The sequence below is a fragment of the Grampus griseus genome (genome assembly GCF_964374135.1).
Source record: "Grampus griseus genome assembly, chromosome: 7".
In the NCBI taxonomy this organism is placed as follows: domain Eukaryota; kingdom Metazoa; phylum Chordata; class Mammalia; order Artiodactyla; family Delphinidae; genus Grampus; species Grampus griseus.
Window position 1 is genome coordinate 60,831,851 of NC_139001.1, and position 22,689 is coordinate 60,854,539.

The 22,689-nt window shown below is 37.5% G+C and overlaps 1 protein-coding gene across 3 annotated transcripts in view; it reads left to right on the forward strand.

Moving 5' to 3' along the window:
• The window catches only part of METTL8 (methyltransferase 8, tRNA N3-cytidine), a 78,123-nt gene that overhangs the window by 53,952 nt on the left and 1,482 nt on the right, over positions 1 to 22,689 (forward strand). For all 3 annotated transcript variants that reach the window (XM_082658377.1, XM_082658376.1, XM_082658378.1), the window contains 6 exons: positions 8,980 to 9,350; positions 10,728 to 10,777; positions 15,767 to 15,830; positions 17,030 to 17,169; positions 21,845 to 21,951; positions 22,098 to 22,163. In XM_082658377.1, the coding sequence (XP_082514503.1) occupies positions 8,980 to 9,350; positions 10,728 to 10,777; positions 15,767 to 15,830; positions 17,030 to 17,169; positions 21,845 to 21,951; positions 22,098 to 22,163 (798 nt within the window). The remainder of the gene's footprint in view (positions 1 to 8,979; positions 9,351 to 10,727; positions 10,778 to 15,766; positions 15,831 to 17,029; positions 17,170 to 21,844; positions 21,952 to 22,097; positions 22,164 to 22,689) is intronic.

A 22,689-nucleotide genomic window follows, 5' to 3' on the forward strand; every position in this document is an offset into this window, starting at 1 on the left:
CCAAAAATTAAAAATGGAACTACCATATCATCTAGCAGTCCCACCTCTGGATATATAGCCAGAAGAATTGAAAGGGTCTTGAAGAAATATTTTCACACCCATTTTCATAGCAACACAATTCACCATAGCAAAAGGTAGAAGCAACCCAAATGTCCAACAGATAAATTGATAAACAAAATGTGGTCTCTTCATATGGAATATTATTCAGCCATAAAAAGAAATGGAATCCCTGTCACATGCTATCATCTGGATGAACCTTGAGGACATTATGTTAAATGAAATAAGCCGGTCACAAAAAGACAAATACTATATGATTCCACTTATATGAGGTACCTAAAGTAGTCAGATTCATAGAAACAGAAATTAGAATGGTGGTTAGCAAGGGCTTAGGGGAGGGGGTGAAACACAGAGTTGTTGTTTAATGGGTATAGGGTTCCAGATTTGCAGGATGAAAAAGTTCTGGACATCTGTTTCACAACAATGTAAATATACTTAACACTACCGGGCTCTTCACTTAAAAATGGTTAAGATGGTAAATGTTACGTGTTTTTTACCACAAATTTTTGTTTAAAAAGCACACTAAAAAAAATTTGGCCTCTGTCCTTCTCAGTGCATAGCTGGGAACCGACAGGCAGTTGGCCCAACACTTACACTCCCTAGAGAGAATTTTCCTACCTTTTTTTCCTTAAATGATTTCTCCTTTAAAACAGGTTGATTTTTTTTCTTTAAAAAAAACAAAAACAGCTTATTGAAGTACCAGATACCCATAGAAATTAACACAATTCATAAATTTTCATAAAGTTTTCATAAAACTCAGTGAATTTTCCCAACACCCACTTTAAGAAACAGAATATTACCAGTAACCCAGAAACTTCCTCATGCCCTGTCCCAATTACTTTCCCAAACCCCTAAGACTCTACAAACAGCAACCACTATTCTGGCTTCTAATACCATAGGTTAGTTTTGCCAGAACAACTTGGTTCTGGTCATCATCATTTCTCAGTCACTCATGTAGCACTGTCAGTGTACCTGTTAGATAGAATGAGAGGCAGTAAACTATGGCCAGGGGCCAAATCCAGCCCACTGTCTATTTTTATAAAGAAAGATTTATTGGAACTCATTTGTTAACATTGTCCATGGCTGCTTTTGAGCTACATCTACAGAGTTGAGTAGTTGCAACAGGGACCTTATGTAGTCCACACAGACTACGTACCGTCTGGCCGTTTACAGAAGAAGTTTGCCAACCCCTGAGATAGAATTTTGTTTCCAGATTGATCAGCTGTCCTGAAACTCCCCAGAGAAAGATGTTTGCATTCCTCTGTGCAAGCCAAGCGTAGTGAAAAGCACTAATCCCACTGGTAGTTAGCTATTGTTGTGACTTTAGTCTACACTTGAGGCTAAAGTTTGAAGCAAAGGTAGCTGTTGAAACTTAAGCTAATGCGACAGCCCTCATGAGCTGCCCTTTGCCAGTGAAGGGGGCAGTGTGGCCCTGTCTTATCCTCTGGCATCATTTGTTATCCCTCAGAGCTAGTTTTCCTTCCTTACTGTAAGCATGAATATGTCCTGGAGGATAGACAAGAAAGAAGAGCACCTGATCCACAGTAGAACCATTCTATTTTTATGAACTCCAGCCATGCAGTCCCAGAGTGGGATGTGGCCAGGGAGTGTTGGGGCTGGATTTTAGAGTGCATACCGGTGGCAGTTCTGCTCACAGATCAGCCCGTACTGCATTCCTTTGCAGGAACTCTGTCACACTGTTTCTGAGGAAGTATAATTTTGCTTCTTTGCCAGCAGCTGCACAGGCATATTTTCCACATTACTCAAGCTTCTGCTAGTGGCCACCTGGATGTGACAGAGAGAGTCAAGCCTAAACAGAATTAAAAGATATCAGTCATCTTAATTCTTTTCCAGGAAGTTAAAAATTATCCACAGTATATTTCCTGAGAATACGAAAAACCAAGGATTTTTTTTTTCATGCTCTTTTGAGTATTTCTGTTTAGAACATAAATAGATGAGCAGTGCTGATAATGTTCCCTTAAAGGGCTCTGTACGTGGCTGCCTATTTTGGCCTATTTATGTTAACAATGAACTTGAGTGAAGCTAATGAGAAGGTTATTTTCAGGCCTTGGAAACCACAGTAAAGGAAAATGACAGTTCCCACAGAACCATAATGTGACTGAAATAGAAAGGTGGTGACTGGCCTTCCTCTATAGAAGCAGGAAAAGCAGACTGGAGAGGGCTGATGATACTGCTTTGAAGCATTTGGTTTGCTTATTAGCATGTGCAGTCTGTTTCTGAGCAAGTTTTCTGGCCGCCATGGAGACACAAAAGAGTTCATTTTAAAATGACTCAAAGTGATGAAGGCTTCTGCTGGGTCCCCTCTGCGTCCTCCCTTCCTACCTCCCCCCACCCCCCCATAACACCACTCAGTGCAGTGGACTTCACACATGTCAGAGAACTGCTACAAGGAGAGGAACACACACATTGAGGGTGACCCTTACATCACACTTAAGCAAGGTTGCACAGAGCAGCAGTTGAGGGTGGCAAAGAAAGAAAACTTCTGTCCTGAGGAACTATATTGAGTGATGGGACATTACAGTGAGAGTAAATACCTACCCAGCCACCCAGTCCAGTCTCCACCAGGAATCATCGACCTGCTAGTCTGCAGCAGCCTAGGTGAGGCTTCTAATTGGATATCTAATGTCTCTGATGAATGTGGGTCAAGGTGAATAGATCCGTTTAAAAGCTCTATTCCCAAATGTTGTGAAAACCCAAAGGAAGCTGTGACCCGGTTCTTCTCCCACTGCCCCTGTTAATCACCATCTCTTCTTATCCAGGAGGGTCCTAAGTCTTTGAAAGAGCCAGTTTTCTCCCATCATAAAGTATTCCATTTGCAGAATAGTATACGGCATGAGCACTGTCTACTGATTTTATCTTACTTATTTTAATGCCACTGGGAGGAAATACTGGTTGTTCTCCCATGCTGGCCAACTCTCTGGCAAGTTTCTTTTGGTCTCTGTGTGTCAGTCTCTCCTGTCACTCCCATTTCCCATTTGTCACCTATTGTCTCAGCCTTTGGTGAGAACTGAAGTCCGGAAACACCCCCACAATTCTGAAAATAAGAATTTATACATCACAAATAAGACAGTCTTTTGCTGTACAGTGGTTGACATATTCATTCCTGTGATTAAAATGTAAAGCATCCGGCCTCTCATTAGCATTATTTCTTTCAATTAGATGCCCAGATTAATGATTTTTTTTTTTTTGCGGTACGCGGGCCTCTCACTGTTGTGGCGTCTCCCGTTGCGGAGCGCAGGCTCCGGACGTGCAGGCTCAGCGGCCATGGCTCACGGGCCCAGCCGCTCCGCGGCATGTGGGATCTTCCCGGACCGGGGCACGAACCCGTGTCCCCTGCATCGGCAGGCAGACTCTCAACCACTGCACCACCAGGGAAGCCCTGGTAATTTATTTTAAATTTTATAATAGCTCAGATTTCTTTTTAAAGCAGGTTAATTCAGAGAAATGAGAAAGATACATTTGGCAGTTTTTGAGTTAACATGATTATAATTTCCTGAAAACATCTCTAGTGTGTTATATCTCAGCTGGTAATTTAGCAAATGTAATGGGTTTTTAAAAGTTAATAACAAATGCAGCTGCTATTTTTACTTTAAAATACCATTGTAAATAACTGTCTACCTAGGATGAGTTATCTATGTCGAGGAAAATAGTAAGAGAATTCCACTATACCTTCCTTTGTGAATACCTTACCACTTGAGAGTGTCCTATGTGAGAAAAAAAAATAGAGTAGCTAAAAGTTTTGTGTGCTGATAAATTTAGGATACTTGTTTGTAGGTCAGCTTTGGTTGTTAATTTCATACAGTGCTCTTAGAAGTATACTTTAAATTTCATAACTTTAAGAGTTTTCCTTTATTAGACAATTAACTTTATCAGTGACATGTGGAAATTTCCAACTTCGAGAGCTCAGGTGTTCGTGTAATTGCTGTGCAAAAATAGCTTTAAATTGCCTTTTGTATAGGGAGGGTGGGAGGGAGGGAGACGCAAGAGGGAAGAGATATGGGAACATATGTGTATGTATAACTGATTCACTTTGTTATAAAGCAGAAACTAACACACATTGTAAAGCAATTATACTCCAATAAAGATGTTAAAAAATAAAATAAATAAAATTAAAAAAAAATAAATTGCCTTTTGTTACATTGCAACTTAGAATAAATTTTCATAATACATATTAATCATATCGTATATGTCAGATACATATAAATGGTTTAATTCAATTTCTTAGTTGTTATATTCAGTGTGATTCAGGGTGAATTCTGAATATTTAAGTATGGTTAGTGTGTCATAGTCCTTCTTCCCCTCAGCAGTATTGAATTTAATAAATGAATAATTGAGAAGTTGCTTCATCTGGCTGTGGTTAAACAGATCACTACATCCCTTTTACGGCCGTTGGCAGAGAGCAATTAACTCTGAATTGGCAGCCTTGGAGAGTAAAGGGAAAATTTTCTCCTCCAAGAAAAATTGATCATTAATATACCTGTTTAGAAAATCAGTTGGACAAGATGAAGATAGGGCAGATTTCTCTACACTATATTCTTTTATCATTATTGGCCTGAACTTGAGTTGAGTGAACAGCAGGATTAAGCTAAATTTTTCACTCATGGTCAGAAAAGTTGCTCTTCCAATTCCCCTGTTATCACAGATACTCTTGCAGTTCAGGAAATTAAATTATATGCTGGAGGTGTTTCCTTGTCTCATAGCCATAATTATGAGTTTGACTGAGCTTCCGTGGGGTCTCAGAGGCTGTTATACATTACTGGGAACTGTGGAGTTGCCAGCATTGATTGAAGGTACTGCTAAAAGCACAACTTTAAAAAGCAAAAAAAAAAGTTCCAGCTCATTAGCCTTTATCCCAGACTATCCTGTTTTGTTTCTGTTCTGTTGCTGTCCCACAAACCCATCTATTCTTATAGAGCATTTTATGTTCCTGTTGCTCATCATAATTTCATCATACAACCTTGCATAGTTTATTTTTTATATAATTCAAATGGGGTTTAATTAAGTCTGTTTTTCTGATCTGTCTTTATGTAGGTTCACTTCAATCAGCATTATTTTTACTATTTGGTTATACTGATTATAAGTCATACTGAGGTTTTAATTTCAGCTTGATGCTTCATAATGAGAGGAAAGTACAAAATCAGAAAAACAGATTATTTTCAGAGATATTTTGGAGGGGGTTAATCTTGATTTTGTGTTAGGAAGGCAGTATGTATAATGATTGAGCATAAAGTCTGATAGAATTGGTTCAGGTCCTGGCTCTGCTGGGTGACTCTGGGCAAATTTTTTTATCCCCTCTGACCTTGAACTTCTTTGTCTGTAAATTGGAATAACATGTCTATCTGAGAGGTATTATTAGGATTAAATGGGAAAAAAATCCAAGTAACATTTGACATAGTGCCTGGCACAAAATAAACACTTAGTATGTACTATTGTGCTGCTGTTATTGGTACAATGATTTATGTGATGTTTGTTTTTTTCCTCCTAATTCCTGAGTGGGAAATACTTGAAAAAGGCTTGAAAGCGTACCTTGACCATCATCTTTTAATAGTAATCAGATCCTTTTTAAAGATTGGATAAGCTAGGGTTGAATTTAGGTGCTTGATATATTTGGTACCTGCACCAGATTCTAGTCACCTCACTGCAAATTCATTTTCTTTATAAACTGTAGAAATTAAACAGTAGTACAGGCTCATATTTATGACAGCAATCTGATCCAAGATTTTGCAGTTTGTAGAACTGAATGTTTAATGTTCTCCATAAATTCATGGGATTTAATAGGAAAGTACATAGACTTTTTAGAGCTTAACCATAGAGATACTGTAATTCAGGGGTCCGGCCAGTGGCCTGTTAGGAACCAGGCCGCACAGCAGGAGGTGAGCAGCAGGTGAGTGAGTGAAGCTTCATCTGCCGCTCCCCATCGCTCCCCATCGCTCGCATTACCTCCTGAACCATCACCCCCCCACCCCCCACCTCCGTGGAAAAATTGTCTTCCACGAAACTGGTCCCTGGTGCCAAAAAGGTTGGGGGCCGCTGCTCTAATTCAACCCCTCATCAAATGAGGAAACTCTTCGGGCAAGTAGAATGAAGAATTCAACCAAGATTCCTTATCTTCATGTAAGATGTAGATAAAACTTTGCAAAAGAAAGAACTACCTAATAATCGTTAAATTGTTACCAGCACTCCAAATTTCCATCTGATGGTTATAAATGAATATAAAATAAATTTTAGAGTTGCAGTCAGTGTACAGACCATTCTGTGTGAATATTTTCTCTTAATATTATTATCCTTTAAATTTTAATTGCTACATAAGTTTACTCTGTTTTGACATGCATGGTTTGCTTGGTCATTCCTATGTTGCTGGCTGTTTGAGTTATTTCCACTTTTTCTTATTATAAATAGCACTGCTGTGAACATCTTTTCTTTCAAGTTACTCCACTGCTGTCTATCTCTTCCCCTGCCAATTAATTCCGAGGGGGATATTCCCACAAATTAATCACTTATATTACATTCTAGTTACTTATAGTTAGGTTCAAACTCACTTCACAAGTAACTTGGTATTGGAAACTCAAATGCTAGAGATTTGACTAAATATAGGTCTTCTTAGGTGGGTCACCTTTTATTAAGCAGAAAAATCTTTTACCAGCATAGAGTGAGTTACAAAGAGAGTTCTTAAGGTAAAAGGAAGAAGAGAAGGTGCGAGAAGACCCTGGGGAAATTTGACGGTTTCCTAATTCCTCCTGAGTCTGATTTTCGGAATGTTGTTTTGTTTTCTTACACAGTATATCAGGTACACTCCAATTTCTAAAAGTAGAGATAGAACTATTTTAAAGATATACAGCATTTTTAGATTAGTGATAAATAGGCTTCCTCCCATTAGTGCAGATGAGAGCATGTTTTGGACTTCAACATCACATAATTCTTTTGTTACAGAGATCTACTTTCATTTCTCAGACCTTAAATACAGATGGGAGTTTCTGTCTTTCTAGCAGTCCTGCTGCCAGATACAATTCAGCCCTGATGGGAAGGAAGTCTTGTGGCCAGATGGGTGGGGATCCATGGTACAAGGCCATAAAGATAAAAGTGGAAAGAAAAGAAAAATATAAGGGCTTCAGGACAGGGTTCTGTAACAGAGACAAACCTGACTATAGGCAACTGCTTGTTCTAAGGGTAAGGGCTTCTTTAAAATTCTCAAAGAAATGAGTCTGTTGTTTTTAGTTTTAGTTTATTTTTGGAATAGATTATAATTTCACATGGATCAAAATTCAAATGAGAATTCTTCCTCAAACCCTGGTCCCCAGCCACTCAGTTCCACTCTTTAGAGGCAACCAGTACTACTAATTATGTGATTATCCTTCCAGAAGTATTCTGCCCATACGGCAGTAAGTATGTGTATATACATACATGACTGTTTTTCTGTGTATGTACACACATGTATTTTTTTCTTCTTTTGTTTCTAATAAATAGTTGCATCCTATACTTATTGTTCTACATTTTGCTTTCTCACCTAACATTAAGTCTTGAAAATTATTCTATATTAATGGAAGGTTTTTTAAATTTTTTGAAGGCACTTTAGAAATGTCACGTGTCTACACTGGGCGAAAGTAGTTCCTAACCCAGGGATTAGGTCTGGTATGTAATAGTATCCAAGAAATGTTTCTTGAGTGAGTGATTGAGAAAGTGAGTGAATTAATGATTATACTAATTTAAGCTGCAGATAGAAAGAGGCAGAAAGCTAAGAATTGCCTGAAGGTCTGAGACTGTTGACCTAACCCTGATGCTGAGACCCAGGGTAATCGAAGGGATGACATCACAAAATGCATATCTCTTTTTAAATTGTATCAGAAATTCTCTTTAAGGCTTCATATTAGGAGATGTTAATAAGAAGAGGTGCCTCTGGAGGTGGGTGAAGAATGGAGTTACGGGATGGCCCCTAGACCCCAGGAGTTAGATCATACGGTCCTGCTTCTGCTGTGACCGGGCTCCAGGACCCATACAAGTGGGTTCATTTCTCTGTGTGTCCTTTCTTCAAACGTGAAACAAGGGGGTTGGAGTAGATTATTGCAATGGACCGTTCTAGCCCTAAGATTATGTCATTTATTATTCCACAATTTCCTGTTTGATTACCAGTTTGCACAGACATTTGTCGTGTTGAAGCTGCATTTACAGAGACATAAAAAATGAGGTATCATTTCTCTAAGATAATAAAGAGCCTTACAGGTTATTGGTAAAAATGTGATCATTAAGATTTCAAGATTAGACTGTAGAAAGCAGTATGCAATGATTATATTCCTCACAAAAATTTATTGGCTAAACTATTGAGACAGAAGCAGACTTACCAGGGTAAGCCCACACATTGACACATTTTGTGAGGATTAATACTCTGTAGTTTTAACCTTTAAAAGGTTAAAAAAGGGCTTCCCTTATAGCAGAAACTAACACACCATTGTAAAGCAATTATACTCCAATAAAGATGTTAAAAAAAAAAAAAAAAAGGGCTTCCCTGGTGGCTTAGTGGTTGAGAGTCCGCCTGCCGATGCAGGGGACACGGGTTCGTGCCCCGATCTGGGAGGATCCCACATGCCACGGAGCGGCTGGGCCCGTGAGCCATGGCCGCTGAGCCTGCGCGTCTGGAGCCTGTGCTCCGCAACGGGAGAGGCCACAGCAGTGAGAGGCCCACGTACCGCAAAAAAAAAAAAAAAAAAATGTTAAAAAAAAATCAGATAAATAAAAATTATTATAACATTAAAGTTATTCAATAGTAAATATAATTGTTATAAGTGAATAGTATATGTAATGTATTTAACAGTATTTAATTATTAAATATATTTAGTTATTAAAATAGTAACTAATGATAAATATAATTCATAGTAAAATAAATCCTTTTTCTTCTCTTTATTTTAGTGAAGTATGAGAGTGAAGCTAGTAAATATTGGGACACATTTTATAAGATACATAAGAATAAGTTTTTCAAAGATCGTAATTGGCTGTTGAGGGAATTTCCTGAAATTCTTCCAGTTGGTCAAAAAACTGAAGAGAAGGTAAAAGAATTATCATGGAATCATGTAAAAGTTCATGCTGCAAACTGTTTCTCAAGAATGCACTGCCCTACTATGCCTGAAGAAAAAAATCATGATAGAGAAAGTTCTGGCTCATCAGATGGTCAAAACAAAGCAGGATCTGATTTTTCCAACCTAGACTCCAAAGAACACAGAAAAGGACCTCTGAAGACTGAATTGTTTCCTGGTAGCAATGCCACTTTCAGAATCCTAGAGGTATGGTACTGCAGGGGCAAAAATTTTTCAATGTACATTCCATATTACTTTAATAACGATCCAGATTTTTTAGGGGGGAAATGATCAAATCTAACTATTAAATAAGTGTTCATATACTTTTGTGCATAAAAATTATTTAAGGGACTCATATCTTTAATTAGTCAGGTTTTAAGTTTGTGATTTAAATTTTTTTTAATTTGTCTACTTTAATTTCTAACTTGAAGGAAGTTTTAAATACCAATAAAGTTTTGGCCTTAATTTCTATCTTTCTGTTATTACCCACTTTTAGGTGAAATAGAAATAAGTGAAGTATGTAATTTGCTATAATCTGGTGTAGACCTTGATTTTCTGTTTTAAAAAATAAACCTTTTCCTTCTGATTGTAAAGATAATATATACTGCTTACAGAGAATTTGCTAAAGAGAAAGAATAAAATAATCTACAGTCCCATAAACAAGGGATTTAATTTAACCACTATTAACATTTAACTGACTTTTTTCTCCTTTCGTTTATATTGTTTTGTATAGTTGAGCTATACTCTACCTGCATTTTGGGGGTTTGCTTTGTTTGTATTGAACATTATAATATAAACAGTTTTCCCTATCTTTAAAAATTCTCTATAAACATTTTCATGGCTGCAAAATACTTTACTATGTGGAATACTATGATTCTACTTACCTGTTTTCACTTGACTGGGCATTTAAATTGTTTTCAGGTTTTCAACAGCAAACATCTTTGGGTATAGACTTTTCTGCATTTTCTTTTATTATTTGGGTTCAATTTACTAGTTCATAATTTATTTAAAAATTTTAGTACTATTAAAATATATTGCCAAATTGCTTTCTAAGAAGTTGTACTAATACCAATTCACTGCAGTGTAGGTCTGTTTCATCACACCCTTACTGATTGGAATATTCTTATTTTAGTGCTTTCTGCTTTGTTAGACAAAAATTATACCTTATTTTGATTTGCATTCCTTTGATTGTTAAATAGGTCATATAGTTCTTTAAACGTTTAGAAGTCATTTGTACTTCTTTTGTGTTCTGTTTATTTCCTTTATTTATCAGATGCTTTTTAAAAAATGAGCTCTGCCCTTTATCATATTTAATGCAAATGTTTTTTTCACAGTATGTTTGTCACCTTTTAATTTGGTTTATTTTGGGTTTTGGTATGTAAAAATTTTAGATGTTTCCATAAGTCAGATTTCTCAGTGCATATTATTCTTGTGATTTACTTCATTGCTTTTGAGTTTAGAAAACTCTCCTATACCCAGAGATCCAGTAAATTTCTTTTAGTTTTTTTTTTAATAAAAAAATCTGACATTGGTGAGGAAAATTTAACTTTATTTTCATAATATTTGTTTATTCTTTGATTTTAGGTTGGCTGTGGTGCTGGGAATAGTGTTTTTCCAATTCTGAACACTTTGCAGTGAGTTTTAGAGTTTTCTCCTACAAAATTCTACATACATATGGGAGGTTGAGAAATTCTGGGAAAAAGTTGTCATGTATATGCCAGTAGTGTTCTTGTTCCTGTATAAACAATGACTAAAGGAAATTTCAAAAGAAGTGTCTTGGCTGAGTGTCTAATTTCATGTGAACTGAGAATTACTCTGAAAATAATGTTTCACAGGCATGGGTTGTCCACCATGAGTTGAAGTAATTTTTTAAGCTTGTGTTTATGTGGATGAGGGAATAAGAAGAGAGTAAGAGGTTGGATCCTTCTGCTAAGCTGGGAATTGCTGAACTTTAGAGATTTATTTACCCCTCCAGGTTATTTAGGTGTCATTTTACACATAGAGAATAGAGTTTAAAGCTTACACAAAATAAAGTGTAAGCTTTAAACTCATTTTTTTGTCATCACTTCTGGAGCCACACCCAGTATAAAACCTTCTCAAATGACTGTATCTAGACTTGAAATTGTTTGGAGTTATAGCACCTAACCCTAAGATTCAAAAAGGCAGAAGTAGGGGATAGGAGCAAAGATGTTCTCCTGAGTTGCCCTTCCCGTTCACCACCTCACCTATGTGTTTTAGTAGGTGATGAAGAAGATACACCTTACAAAACTTTAACACCTTTTACCTATGGCTGGTCTGTCAAGTCCCTATTTTTTTTTAAGTTTACATGATAGCTTTCCCATTATTTTTCCATTATAAAATCAACATAAGCACATTTGTAGAACGTTCCCATTAGAGGAAAATGGGTTGGGGGAATCACCCATTATTCCCACCACCATTAGCATAGCTGCTGACAGAATTTTTGTTATAATTCCTTTCAGTCTTTTCACTATGCCTATTTTTAAATTTAAGAAAGTCTTTTTTTTTTTAACTTTCCATTGTGAATATGTAAAAGCATTCAGAAAAACTGAGTAATACAGTGTATTCTCATACACCCACCACCTTGTTTCAACAGTTATTAACATAAGGCCAACATCATGACACTTTAAGTACTTATGATGGATCTCCAAAAAGCAGGACATACTTCATTACTATTATAAACCTAACATAATAAAAATTAAGTAATTCCCTAATATCATCAAATTACCAGTTAAAGTGTCCAGCCAGAAGTGGTGCTGGCCAATTTGCAGTTCTGAATGTTCTTCCTCTTTCGGGACTTATTTTCTTTGTTTTCCCTTTTCCAATTTCTGGGCCAAAATTTCCTGTACTTTTATACCACGTAGCCAGATTCCTTCACCCCCGTGATCTCTGAACTTGTAATACACATAAATCTACTACACTGGCAGTTGATTGTGTGTTACTTTATGACTTACCTCAAGTTATTATTTAGCATATCGTTTCTCTATGTCTTATTTCTTCAACTACTATTCATATATTCCTTGAGGTAAAGAGCATATTTTACTCTAATCTGATTTTTCAGGTAGCCTAACAATACAATATAGATAGAGCTTGGTACACACTGACTGATTAATACCTCTGGCTCCCCACTTGTTAGTTGTATTTTTCCCTCTTCTACTTCTCCCTCCAACTAATAATTGCAAGCTCTTGCCTCTCACCCCCTGACTCTTTCTTTGTGGATATGTCTTTTTGGTTTTTTTTTTTTGCCTCATATTCATATTTTAGAAATCACTGTAGCTCAATAACCTGAGATAATTAATTCATCTTTAAAAGGCAACCAGTGATTAGCCTTCCAAAGGGAGGATTAGACTTTTTTTTTCCCACCACAGAAATTGTGTTTTATTACTTTTGGAGAGTATAAGATTAATGTTTTACATTTTTAGAATATTTTACCATAATTAGACCTCTGGAATTGAGAGGTCATATCATTCTCCAAGGATCATTTAATTCTTAAACCCCTTGCCAAGAGAGTGCTTGGTGGTGTGGTGGTAGTGGTGATATTTACACCTGTTTGCTGGGAGAAGGGCCAAGGCAGTCAGCCGATTTTACTGAAAAGCTCTGGAAAGTCATTGGGTGATCACAAGACCAACTTGGGTTGCTGATGCAGTGGGAATTCAGTTTCAGAGGTCAAGCTGCCGTCTGGTAGGACACATGGCAAATGGCACAGGCCTTCCTTTAGCTTACTAGACTGTTCTGTATCTTGTGAGTGTTTAGTAACTACTACCCAAAGATAGACTGCATACCTTTCATAAAAGCTAGATGTGCCAGTGTCCAGAGAAGCATTTTGAGCTATATGGAAGTATTTATAGAACCATGTTAATTTCTTAAGTTTTTAAGTTCCTGGAAGGCAGAGGCAGATCTTCCTTTAATGATGATAACAATGATGATAATGATGATGGTGATGATGATAGCAACAATAATAAGAATGACTAACATTTATTAGGTGCTTACTCTTGAGTCAGGCACCTTTCTAGAAACTCTACATATATGAGTCCATTCAATCCTTACAACCAACTTAGATGCCATATTTATCTCTTAGGAGTTTGGGATTGACATACACACACTACTACTATATTTAAAATAGATAACTAACAAGGACCTACTGTATAGCACAAGGAACTCTGCTCAATATTCTGTAATAACCTAAATGGGAAAAGAATTTGAAAAAGAATAGATACATGTATATGTGTAACTGAATCACCTTGCTGTACACCTGAAACTAACACAACATTGTTAATCAACTATACTCCAATATAAAAGAATTAATTTTAAAAAATAAAGATGAAGAAACCAATTACAGAGAGATTAGATGACTCTTCCATGGTCACCCAACTAAGTGGTAGAGCCAGGATTCAACCCTTGGCAGTCTTGTTTCAGAGCCCTTGCCCTTAGCCATCATACCACATAGTACTATATGTATCTGAGTGTTTTTTGAGACATTTCAAACATGTGTGACCAACCAACAATTACAAGTCACAAATATATGGATTTCATAGGAAACAATAAGGGTATATATGCTGCAATAAAGCACAATTTTTATATGGGATGGATGAGAAAATATAAGCAGCACAAGTTTTAACTTTGATTCAGTACTGGTTAACTTTTCATAACCATATCCTATTCATGATACATTAATTTATTTGGACAGATCTTAATTTGAATACAAACCCCTAGTGCCACAGAATGGCACTATATATGAATACTATACTATATATGAATATTATACATGAATGTAGTATTCATCAATGAGTAGCATTTGAGAGTAATGCAAGCCTGGGTGAGATTTTGCTAAATGCATATTTGTGCTTATATTCCGTGTTTATTTAGAAGTCCTCCTTGCTTAAAATGCCTCCTGAATCAAACTGGAAGTTCTAATTATGTGCTTCAAAGCCCATATATCCTGTCACACACTGGGCTCTCAGGATCCACTCTGCTTCTCATCCCTAGCATGTGACTCCCACTTCTAAACCCTTTCCCCTTCTTCCCACTTAGTAATGCCATCCCCCTCCTTCAAAATTCTTAAGACTTTCACCTGAGGGTGCCTGCCTTATGCACACTTCTATAGAAATTGTATATGTCCCCAACTAGGCTATAAAATCCACAAGAGCCAGGACCATACCTATAATTACTGTTTAGGACATACTGATCTCTTTCTGTGATTCAGACACACTACTAAGCAAGATGATGCAAGGATCCTTTGCTAATAGCATACAAGGTATGATTAGGAAGGGTACTGACCCACAAAATTCAAAGTACAGTTGACCCTTGAACAATGTGGGGGGTTAGTCCACGAATAATTTACAGTCGACCCTTCGTATTTGTGGTTCCTTCTGTATCCGCAGATTCCATCAACCACGGACCATATAGCACTTAGTATTTACTATTGAAAAATATCCATGTGTAAGTGGACCTGCGAAGTTCAAACCTGTATTGTTCAAGGAACAGCTGTATGTGCCTGCCCATTAGTAACCATGGCTCAGCCATTGTTACTGAATTTCAGGTAAAGACCAAATAGAACTTGTCTAAGTTCAGTGGAGGCCAATTAAAATTAGTCAGGATTTTCATATGGGTAAACATCACCCCCCCAAAAAAAAACCCCTGAATTTGCTTACTTTATTTACGTATTGTAGGTAAAGCAACTGAGTCTCGGAGAAGTTAAGTCAAATTCAGTGTTAATAACTGGCAAATCCAGGATTTAAACACAGGTGTAATTGGCTCCCAAATCCCATACTCTTACTAGACAGTTTTATTAGACAGTTTCATTTACTACTTTGTATTCTAATGCTTGGTCCATGTATAAGGCTCAATAAAAGTTTGAAAATCGGGCTTCCCTGGTGGCGCAGTGGTTGAGAGTCTGCCTGCCGATGCAGGAGACACGGGTTCGTGCCCCGGTCTGGGAAGATCCCACATGCCGCGGAGCGGCTGGGGCCGTGAGCCATGGCCGCTGAGCCTGCGTGTCCGGAGCCTGTGCTCCGCAACGGCAGAGGAAAGAAAAGTTTGACAATCACTTGAAACGATAAGAATATATTAGTGTTTTATTATTTTTAGAAGTTGTATTTACATGCTGTTAATATAAACATATTAATATTATATTTAACAGCACGTAAATGCAACTGGGGGTTGAGGGTCCTTGGAGAGGATAGAACTTGGCTAAGCTAAGAGGAGTTACAGGCCACGCTGGCTGGAGGCAGACAAGAAAGAGTGCCTGTGAGGGGTAGGAGGAAGATTGAGCAATGCTGATGGATGGCTTTGGAGGTTTCCCTTGGGAGAGTATGATGGGATATAGAGCAAGTAGGCCCACATAATGGAGGGCCTTAAAATCAGGGCAGGAATTTGAAAGTCACCCTGTAATTGATAAGTGTTTGAGATAATGTTGGTTCAGAAACAACATGAAGGCATCCACACACCACTGCAGAGAACAGTGTCTAAAAAGAAGAAACAACAAGCCAAGTGTCATCCAAAATTCTGTTAAAGGAATACTAACAAATTCAAACCTACACTTTCCTTTCTTCTGTAGCTTCAGCATATCTGGGCTCTAGATTTAAATATTTCTTTCATTTTCATAGGAATGCTCCAGAGTTCTTTCTTTATTGTTGTGATTTTGCTTCTGGAGCTGTGGAGCTGGTAAAGGTATGCCTTATATTTTCTTTAAAGAGAGCTATATTAAAAATCTAATTTTTTGCTGTTGAAGTGATTTTTTTTTAATGTAACTGCATCAGATGTAATCTGTGACCATTTTTAACTGAGCTTTTACAGTTTTGCAAATCATATCATCAACTGATGCCTAAGATGTTACCCTAAAACAATAGAAGTTGTTTGGGATTTAATATAGAGTTCAAGAGAGTGGTTCCTACAAGGTGGTATTTATATTTATGTCCCTAGAGCTTTACACACAGTTTGGCACATAGTAGGCACTCATTAAATTAAAAATTTTGGAAAAAAAAAGGTCTGAAAAGGCATATATTACAAATCTAAAATGTCTCAACTGTAAGGAAAACAGTGGTGGGAACCGGGCCTTATTTGACCAATTCCCAAATGCTAGTAAGCATTATCATAGCAAAAAGAGGTAATTTTAGGAAATGGAAAAGGAATGGAAATTCTAACAAAAATGTATAGTAAACACATGGAACATAATTTCTGGTAATAAGAGTTAATAGTTTTTCATTGTAGACATTTTCTAAAATACTGAAAAGCCTAAAGGGGAAGATAAAATTTACCTATAATATGCTTTTTTAGAGTCCTAGAGTGAATCACTGTTAGTATTTTGCTATATATCCTTCTAGCGTTGTTTTTATAGGCAAATTGTGTGTGGATGTGGTTTTTTAAAATAGCATCTTTATTGAGGTATAGTTCACATAAATTTCATAAATTTCACCATTTTAAAGTATACAAACCTGTGATTTTTAGTATATTTAGAGTTGTACAGCCATCACCATTACCTAATGTTGATTATGTACTATAGGATATTTATATATTAATGCCAAAGGAGGCATGGAATAAGCAGTGAGAGAGAGAACCGAGGACCATCTCAGTGCCTCTGAAGTAACACAGGGTGGGCTTCCAGCAACACTGCCTACTGACTCAGAAAGACTGCCCTACTCCACTTTTCAAGAAAGGAGGGATTGCAAAAGAATATTTGTTATCAAGTCCAAGTGCTAGACTTAATTTTTAATGACAGCTTGAAATAACCTAACAGAATACCTAATCCAAAAATCAAATTTATAGAAGAAAGGCACTTGAGAGAAGTTAAATTGACGTTTTTAATTTGAGAAAAATACTAGAAGTCTGCTAACAACTGTTTTTGTCTTTTCATTCCTTTATCATGACAGTCGCACACGTCATACAGAGCAGCCCAGTGCTGTGCCTTTGTTCATGACGTGTGTGACGATGGCCTACCCTACCCTTTTCCAGATGGGATCCTGGATGTCATTCTCCTCGTCTTTGTGCTCTCTTCCATTCATCCTGACAGGTAAATGAAGACTAAAGGGCAGAGCAAATGTGTACAGCCCCTTTATCAGGAGTGGCTTTCAAAACTATCAAAGCAAAAATGACAATTCTTGAATTTATTATTTAATGAACTACATTATGTATAATATGCAGCCTTTTAAATGTAGTTTTTCCTTTCTTCAGACTTTCAGAAAGAAACTGGTGACACTACTTCTTTAGTGAGCTTTCTGTCACTGTCAGAATGAAGTAAGCATCTTCTGGCAAGACACATACCTATTAAAAGTGACAGAGCTTCAAGGAAATTACAAATTCAGAACAGCCTAATAGACTCCCGAGAGGGAAATTGTACATTGGTGATCAGAAACAAACATCTTTGATTTAGCATCTTGCTGAATGTTCATGAAGAGGTGGGCTGTAAATCTGTTTGGCTTCACACTGGTCTATCGATGGGCTTTAAAATATTTGTTTTAAAGAAGCCCACTAGGGAATTAGGGGTTATCAAAATTTGCCAGATTAACCTCGGACCTTTATAATCTAAGATTGGCCTAGTGCCATCATTTAAATATTCATGACTTAAATATTTTTGTTCACATAAGGTTTTGAAATAATAAATACAGCTTTTCTCTAAAGAGGAAGCACAAAGAGATATTACCAGCAATTAAAATGATCACTTTTCTTAAAATTTTGCCACCTTGTATGTATTAAGACACATGTGGTAAGTGTCAGGGGTTGTGCCTTCATAATGTTTCTTAAAATTGGGTTTTCGTGATCTTCTGGTAATAGATACGGACTTGGCATCAACCGCTTTTTGTTTGGTGAGTGTGACTCTTTCCCAAAGAAATCGAGTATTGTGTCCTTCCTTCTTTGCTATTATAAGGTCACTAGGACCCTTTACAGTCCTTTCACTTCTCATTCAGAGATGTGCACTTTGATTACTTGTGGAAAAGCAAATTAGATTTCCAAATAACGAATGAAATATATAATTGCACCTGGTGAGATATATCAAGTTCCATGAAGTTACTTCCTCCCAGTTTCTATAACCTATTTCTTTCTGCTAATCTGTTTATACTGTTGGCATTATTCAGGTACTGGTAGAAGGATGTCACCTATGTATTTTGTTTCACAGTTAAAAGGATGAATAGTAAAAAGGATAGAGTAGGTGGATAGTGAACAAGATTTTCTGACACCTATAACAGGAAATGTTTAAATTCAAAATGAGACCTCAAAGTCTACTTCAATTAGTTTAGATAATGTATTTTTGTCGTGAGTTGAATTGAATGTTAAAGAGAAGGGGAAGCAGATATCTTGGAAAGATTGTTTTTATAGTACATATATTCATTCTATTTATTTATTATAAAATAAGTTCAGATGTATCATGTCAGTAGCTACTTTCTTACCTACATGGAAATGATCTAAAAATGAGGTGAATGAGTAGAAGTTGGGTAATAGTAAGTGAAAAGTAAGGCAGTATCTTTAGGGTCATCTAGCACTGTGGTAGTAGATTCAGCCCCAGGAAGATTCTAGAAAAATGGCTTATTGCCAGCTTGGAAGTTCAGCTAGACCTTGAGTCTTGGGGTCCCAGCTTAAATGGGAGTAAACCATAGAAGGCTACAAAAAAAATAGGTAGCTGTCCTTCCTGTTATTGAAATAAAAGTATAATATGTTTTCTAAAGATCTAAGCATCGAATAGTCAATAAACACTCTTTTTTTTTTAATCCCTTTTTTTCCTTCTCCTCTCCCTCCATCCAGCGATAGGTGAGGATAGCAGAGTTGGCCCAAGTCAGATGAAAAAAGAAAAGGGGCTTTCCCCCATTCTTGTCCATCTCACCTGCAGGCCACTCCCACCTGCATTTCTCAGGAACTGGCTCTGGAATTGCATTATGACCCAAGATGGGCTGATAAGAGAAGCAGCTCCCCACCTCTTGCCTTCACCTGCAACGCAGACTTTAAAGGATAGTTGGAAGGAGAGGATTTGCAGAAGGAGGCTACATTTTGAACTATTTGGCTGTTTGTTTTTTTGTGTTTTCGTTTCATGCTTGTTTTGCTAATAATTGCAGAAAGAGATTTTTTTTCTCTGTACGTAAAACATTTATCCGGAAAGTGAATATTTTAAGGTTTAGATATGGTTTTCTTTAATTGTCAAATTCTAAGGATATAAGCGCAGTGTGAAAATAACCTGTAATAAAATAAACAAGGAAAAATACTATTCTTTTTCTCTTTCATGTACTTAGGTTCCAGGTTTTTTAAAGAGCTTTTTTTCTAATCATGGCACCTTTTTCTATCATTTCTCTCTTGTTTTCATAGTTACTTTCATTTTCTTACTACTTATTTCTTTCATAACCTGACATACTGTTTCACCCCGTTATTTCACTTAACAGTGTTTTAAATTTTTATTTTTTTTCAATTTTTAAAAATTTTTGGCTGCATTGGGTCTTCATTGCTGCATGCCGGCTTTGTCTAGTTGCGGGGAGCAGGGTCTACTCTTCGTCGCGGTGCGTGGGCTTCTCGTTGTGGTGGCTTCTCTTGTTTCGGAGCACAGGTTCTAAGGTACGGGCTTCAGTAGTTGTGGCACACAGGCTCAGTAGTTTTGGCGCATGGGCTTAGTTGCTCCGCGGCATGTGGGATCTTCCCAGACCAGGGCTCGAACCTGTGTCCCCTGCATTGGCAGGCGGATTCTTAACCACTGTGCCACCAGGGAAGTCCCTGAACAGTGTTTTAATTGGAAGGAATTTACAGATTATCTGATCAAAACCCCTAATTTTTAAAATAAGGTATGCTCAGAAGCTTTAAGAAGCTTGGATAAAGCAGAGACAGCAAGGACTTAGTACACAGGCTGCCATTTACCATTCTCTGCCCAGGGCAGACATTGATAATTGATTTTGTAGATTGTCATTCCCTGTGAGTCTTAAGAGTCCTTTGCAGTAGAGCTCCGTCGGCAGCCAATGTCAGTCACTTGGCTTGATATGAGATCTGAAATCTTTGTCATCTCTGTACCATAATCACATATAAGGCCTTGAACACTTAACCAAAAACATTAAATCAAAAGCAGTCACAGGCTTCCCTGGTGGCACATTGGTCGAGAATCCGCCTGCCAATGCTGGGGACACGGGTTCGATCCCTGGTCTAGGAAGATCCCACATGCCTCGCAGCAACTAAGCCCGTGAGCCACAACTACTGAGCCTGCATGCCACAACTACTGAAGCCCACACGCCTAGAGCCTGTGCTCCACAATGAGAAGCCACCGCAGTGAGAAGCCCGCACACTGCAACAAAGAGTGGCCCCTGCTTGCCACAACTAGAGAAAGCCCACACGCAGCAGCGAAGACCCAACACAGCCAAAAATAAATTAAAAAAAAAAAAAAACCAGTCACAAGGGGTCATGTTTGGGAACCAGATGGGTAGAATAAGCAGTAAAAGAAAGAAAGTAATAAGAGCTTCCCAGTATTGAGCTGGGGCTTAGAGTGTGAATAGAATTTAAATAGGCAAAGAGTAAGGAGGAGAGAATTCTTTGAGGGGAAACCACATGAGCAAAGGCATGGACTGCTCAGAGCCAAGCATGTAACAGTTTGGCTAAAGATGCTTCAGATTAGGAAGTAGTGGGAAAGATGTTGGAAAGATTGAGGTCAGTTGTAGGTGATCTTAAGGGCTCAAATAAGAAACTAAGATTTTATCCTGTGGATTAATAAAATCATGAAAATTTGAGCAAAGGGATGATTTGACAAAACCATCATTTTAAGCATACTAATTCATCAATAATATGCAGGAAGGATTGGCAGGGATAATAATAACACCTGTTAAGAAGCAATTCTGTTTCCAGCCTGAGGATGTTCGAGTTTGTATACTAAGGGAGTACCAGTGGGATACGAGAGAGAGAAACGATCAAATATGTAGTTTTTTTTTTTTTTTTTTACTGTACGCGGGCCTCTCACTGTTGGGGCCTCTCCCGTTGCAGAGCACAGGCTCCGGACGCGCAGGCTCAGCGGCCATGGCTCACGGGCCCAGCCGCTCCGCGGCACGTGGGATCCTCCAGGACCGGGGCACGAACCCGTATCCCCTGCATCGGCAGGCGGACTCTCAACCAGTGCGCCACCAGGGAAGCCCAAATATGTAGTTTTTTTAAAAAGACATACAATTTGATGACCAAATGGTTGTGCTGAGGATAGTGGAAGAAGAGAAAAATAAAAGGAGTCAAAGATTTCTCTGAGGTGTTACACTTCGGTGAATTTAGTACCTTTGAACTAAATAAAGAAGTCAGGAGGAAAAGCAGCTAGTTTTGGAGGAAAGGTGATCCCCGTTTAGGTATGTCTGATTGGGACAGTTCTGGCATATTTTTTATCTTGCAAGGAAAATGAAACGACTTCATTTTTTTCTGCCTTGGAACTACCTTAATTTGCTGTTAATATCAGGAATGTCTATGTGGTTTTGCAGTTCAGCATTGACATTACACATCAAGCTCTGTGAAGTTACCGCTCTGGTCATTTGGGTGATTTCTTGATATTCTAGGCTTTTTGAATCTGATTATTTAGCAAGTTGGTGTCCTTTTTTCTTTCTATACAAAATATTTTTGGTTTTGTTCCCCTTATATTTGTGGCTTACATTTCTTTGGCCTCATTGAGCTGTGCTTATTTTATCATTAAGGAGGTTAAATGTGACGTATAAAACAAGACTTCCACAGAGTCTCTTGCTTTGTTTTCAAAGGATGCAAGGCGTTGTAAACCGACTGTCCAAGTTACTGAAACCTGGGGGAATGCTGTTATTTCGGGACTATGGAAGATACGATAAGACTCAGCTTCGTTTTAAAAGGGGTAATGGTATATTCAGTTTGGAGTTATTTTCTTGTGTTTTAAAGAATGCTGTGTTTACATTTCATGTCAATTTTGTTGTTAGTGGTGGTGGTGGTTTTCTTAAGGAATACTAAGTTTCTCTTGTCACACTTCTTTTTTTTTTTTAGGGCATTGTTTATCTGAAAACTTTTATGTTCGAGGCGATGGTACCAGAGCATATTTCTTTACAAAAGGTATGTTTATCTATAAGAGGAAATAATTAGCTGTAAAAACTTTCCTTGGGTATTATTTGCAGGGAGAAACTTAAAAGCTCTAAAAATGAGGCTTCAAGAGTTGAATAAACATTAGATGTCTTTACACCTTAGTGATTATAACTGTTCTATGTAAAAGCTTGGAAGTGGCCTTTTTGCCTTTTAATCTTTTTCCAATTTAAAGAATCACTTGTTTCATCCTCATACCCTAACGAAGTTTCCATTTCAGAGGTACTGTTAGCCCAGATATGAAAAAATTGATGACGTGCCACAGCCAAAAGAGGGAATGTGATTTTAAGAGTCCATAGAAAATTACTTATCTCTTGTCAATTTCTCATTTTAAAAAAGCATTTAAAATGAATCCTTCATTCAAGGACTTTGCCCAAACTTATGTGAGTACTTTTACAATGTGCCATTTGGGGTCTCTGCAAACCAACAAAAACTCAGATCTGGGCACCTTTCAAAATATTGAAAGCTGCAACCGATAGTGTTGTATATCTGTTAACAC